Here is a 2,370-nt window from a genome sequence, read left to right on the forward strand (position 1 = left end):
TCCCAACCGGACGTATGAGGTGCGTCCGACAGGGATGGCTCCTCCGCGCGTGACCCATCACCTCCGGCATTATTTTTTTTACTAATCCCCCCCCCCTGGGTACTTGCAACATGCAGTCCTTCAGCAAGGACATCGCCGAGCTGGCCGATCACCTGGAGGTTCGCCGCGCCCGCTTCCCCCTCCGCCCCCCCCCCCCCCTCTCCTTCCTGGCACTCACCACATTGTCCCACACCGCCCGGCTCTCCGCCGCCAATGCACCCCCGTCGCGTGTGCAGGTCGACAAGTTTCACATCGTCGGCTGGTCCAGTGGCGGCTGCTATGCCCTGGCGGCCGGCAGCTTCCTTGGCCCCCGCGTGATCGGCATCGGTGCGCCGCCCCTGCCCCTTCCTCCCTCTTCCCGGGGGCAGCTCTGATACATGCCTCCCCCCTCGCGCCGATGCACACACACACACACACACACACACACACACACACTCACCGTGGCCACCATCAGGCTCTATCTCCACCGACCCCCAGTGGGTGGATGTCCCCCCGAGCGACCCGCACAATGAGAAGCAATACACGGCCCTGCTGCGGCTCTTCTGGCTGCTCACGCGGCCCCTGTGGCCGGTCCGGAATCTCGCCCTCCCGGTGGCCGGGTTCCTCATGTCGCGCCTGCTTCTGGCCAACCTGGCCCTCTCGGCCGCCGGGAACCCTCGCATGCAGCGCATCCAGCACCGGCTGCTGGAGTCCCTGCGGCAGGGACACCGCGGGGCCACGCGCGACATGGTGGTCGAGCGCAGCCCCTGGGGCTTCTGCCTGAAGACACACCCCTCCCGGGTGGACCTCTGGCATGGTGCGACCGGCTGCCCTTGCCTCGGCCCCCTGTTCTCCCCTGTCCGCCCGCCGTGTCTCCCGCTTTTCTGACGCTCCTCCTGCACTCCTGCCACCGCCCCTTGTCGTGCAATGTTCCCCCCCGCCCCCCCTCCCCCCCATACACACCCGGTGGCAGCCATCGATGACAAGGCCGTGCCGGTCATGTCGGTTGCCTATCTGGCCGATCGGCTGCCCGACCAGCAGATGATCCTCCGCCGGACAGGCGGGCACAACATGGTCGTCCGCGAGTGGGACGCCATCCTGGAGCTCCTCATCAACCGCAAGGCCCTCCCCGGCCCCGGGGAGGAGGCCGAGGCGCCAGCCCCGGCCCCTCCCACGCCCAAGTGACCCACCCTCGCACACACCCAGCCCAGTGCCATGTGGCAGCCCCCGGTCAAGGGCACTGCCAGGCCACCATGACACGCCAATAGCCCACCGCATGCCTTCCCCCCTGTGTGAATTCCCTCTCGCCCCTCTTCCTCCCACGGACGAGGGCGCGTTGCTTGTCCTGGCGCGGCCCGCCCCGGCTGTTTCTCTTCTTCCTTTTCGGTGTATTCTCGCACCCCCACCAGGGGCCAGGAGGGGGGGAGGGGGGGCGCGGGGCGCAGGGGGGGCCGAGGCAGAGAGGCACATATCCGTCGGGCGGCACGGCCGGGGCCTTGACACACCGGTGCCGACAAAAGGTGACAGCCGGCTCTCTGGCGCGGCCCCGCCCCCTCAGAAGGACCCCCTCCGGGCACGGCCGAAGCGCATCAGCATGGACGACAGGAAGATGAGGAAGGTGTTGACCAGCAACGAGACGCCCGGCCACTTGTGCAGGGGCAGCAGACCGTCCTTGTTCGGAACAAAGTACCGCTGAATCATGATCCACGCCGAGCCGAACAGCCCGGCGAAGCTCAGGAACAGGGCCACGAAGATCCACACCCGCGCGAAGAGCAGGGTCCCGTCGTCCAGGTCGAAGGTGTCTCCGCTGAGGACCTGGCTCGACACGGCATTCACCCTGTGGGCAAGCGGCCGGCCCGGCGCGCCGGCGGCATGGGGCAGGGAGCTTTGGTGAGCGGCGCGGGGGAAAAAAAAAAAGGCACACAGCGCACAGAAGGCCGGGGAGGGGGACAGGGCAGGCCCGGAATCGCGTGCCCGACCGCAGGACCCCCCCCCACTCCCTCACAAGCACGTACATGATCAGGGAGAGGGTGCTCAGCAGGGCCGGGAAGTAGAACCACCACCACATGGCGCCCGACACATGCGGCGGGCACTCCGGCAGGCTGCCGGAGGAGGAGGAGGCCGACGAAGCGGCCGCGGCCAGGGCGTCGGCGCTCGATTTGCCGGGCCACATCCAGGCCACAAGCTCTCGGACCCCGGGGGCCAGGCCAAAGAGATCGGCGCTGCCGTCGGCCGGCGGCCGGCACCCCTCGCGCAGCTCGCGCTCCCACTTGACCGACACCACATGTGCGTCAATCAGGATCCACCAGGCCACAGCAAACTGCCACAGGGACGGGCAAGGGGGGGGGGGGG

The 2,370-nt window shown here is 68.6% G+C and overlaps 2 protein-coding genes across 2 annotated transcripts; one reads left to right on the forward strand and one right to left on the reverse strand.

Moving 5' to 3' along the window:
- Positions 1 to 110: 110 nt before the first annotated feature.
- Positions 111 to 1,203, forward strand: H696_01854 (hypothetical protein; the record flags this gene model as incomplete). The annotated part of the gene is made up of 4 exons (XM_009495756.1): positions 111 to 158; positions 276 to 366; positions 494 to 835; positions 992 to 1,203. 4 exons carry the CDS (start codon positions 111 to 113, stop codon positions 1,201 to 1,203), a joined length of 693 nt encoding a protein of 230 aa, XP_009494031.1.
- A 369-nt stretch (positions 1,204 to 1,572) lies between these two features.
- Positions 1,573 to 2,086, reverse strand: H696_01855 (hypothetical protein; the record flags this gene model as incomplete). The annotated part of the gene is made up of 2 exons (XM_009495757.1): positions 1,573 to 1,903; positions 2,034 to 2,086. The coding sequence occupies 2 exons, from the start codon at positions 2,084 to 2,086 to the stop codon at positions 1,573 to 1,575; spliced, it is 384 nt and encodes a 127-aa protein (XP_009494032.1).
- Positions 2,087 to 2,370: the final 284 nt, after the last annotated feature.

This window comes from Fonticula alba (assembly GCF_000388065.1).
Source record: "Fonticula alba strain ATCC 38817 unplaced genomic scaffold supercont2.3, whole genome shotgun sequence".
Lineage (NCBI taxonomy): Eukaryota > Rotosphaerida > Fonticulaceae > Fonticula > Fonticula alba.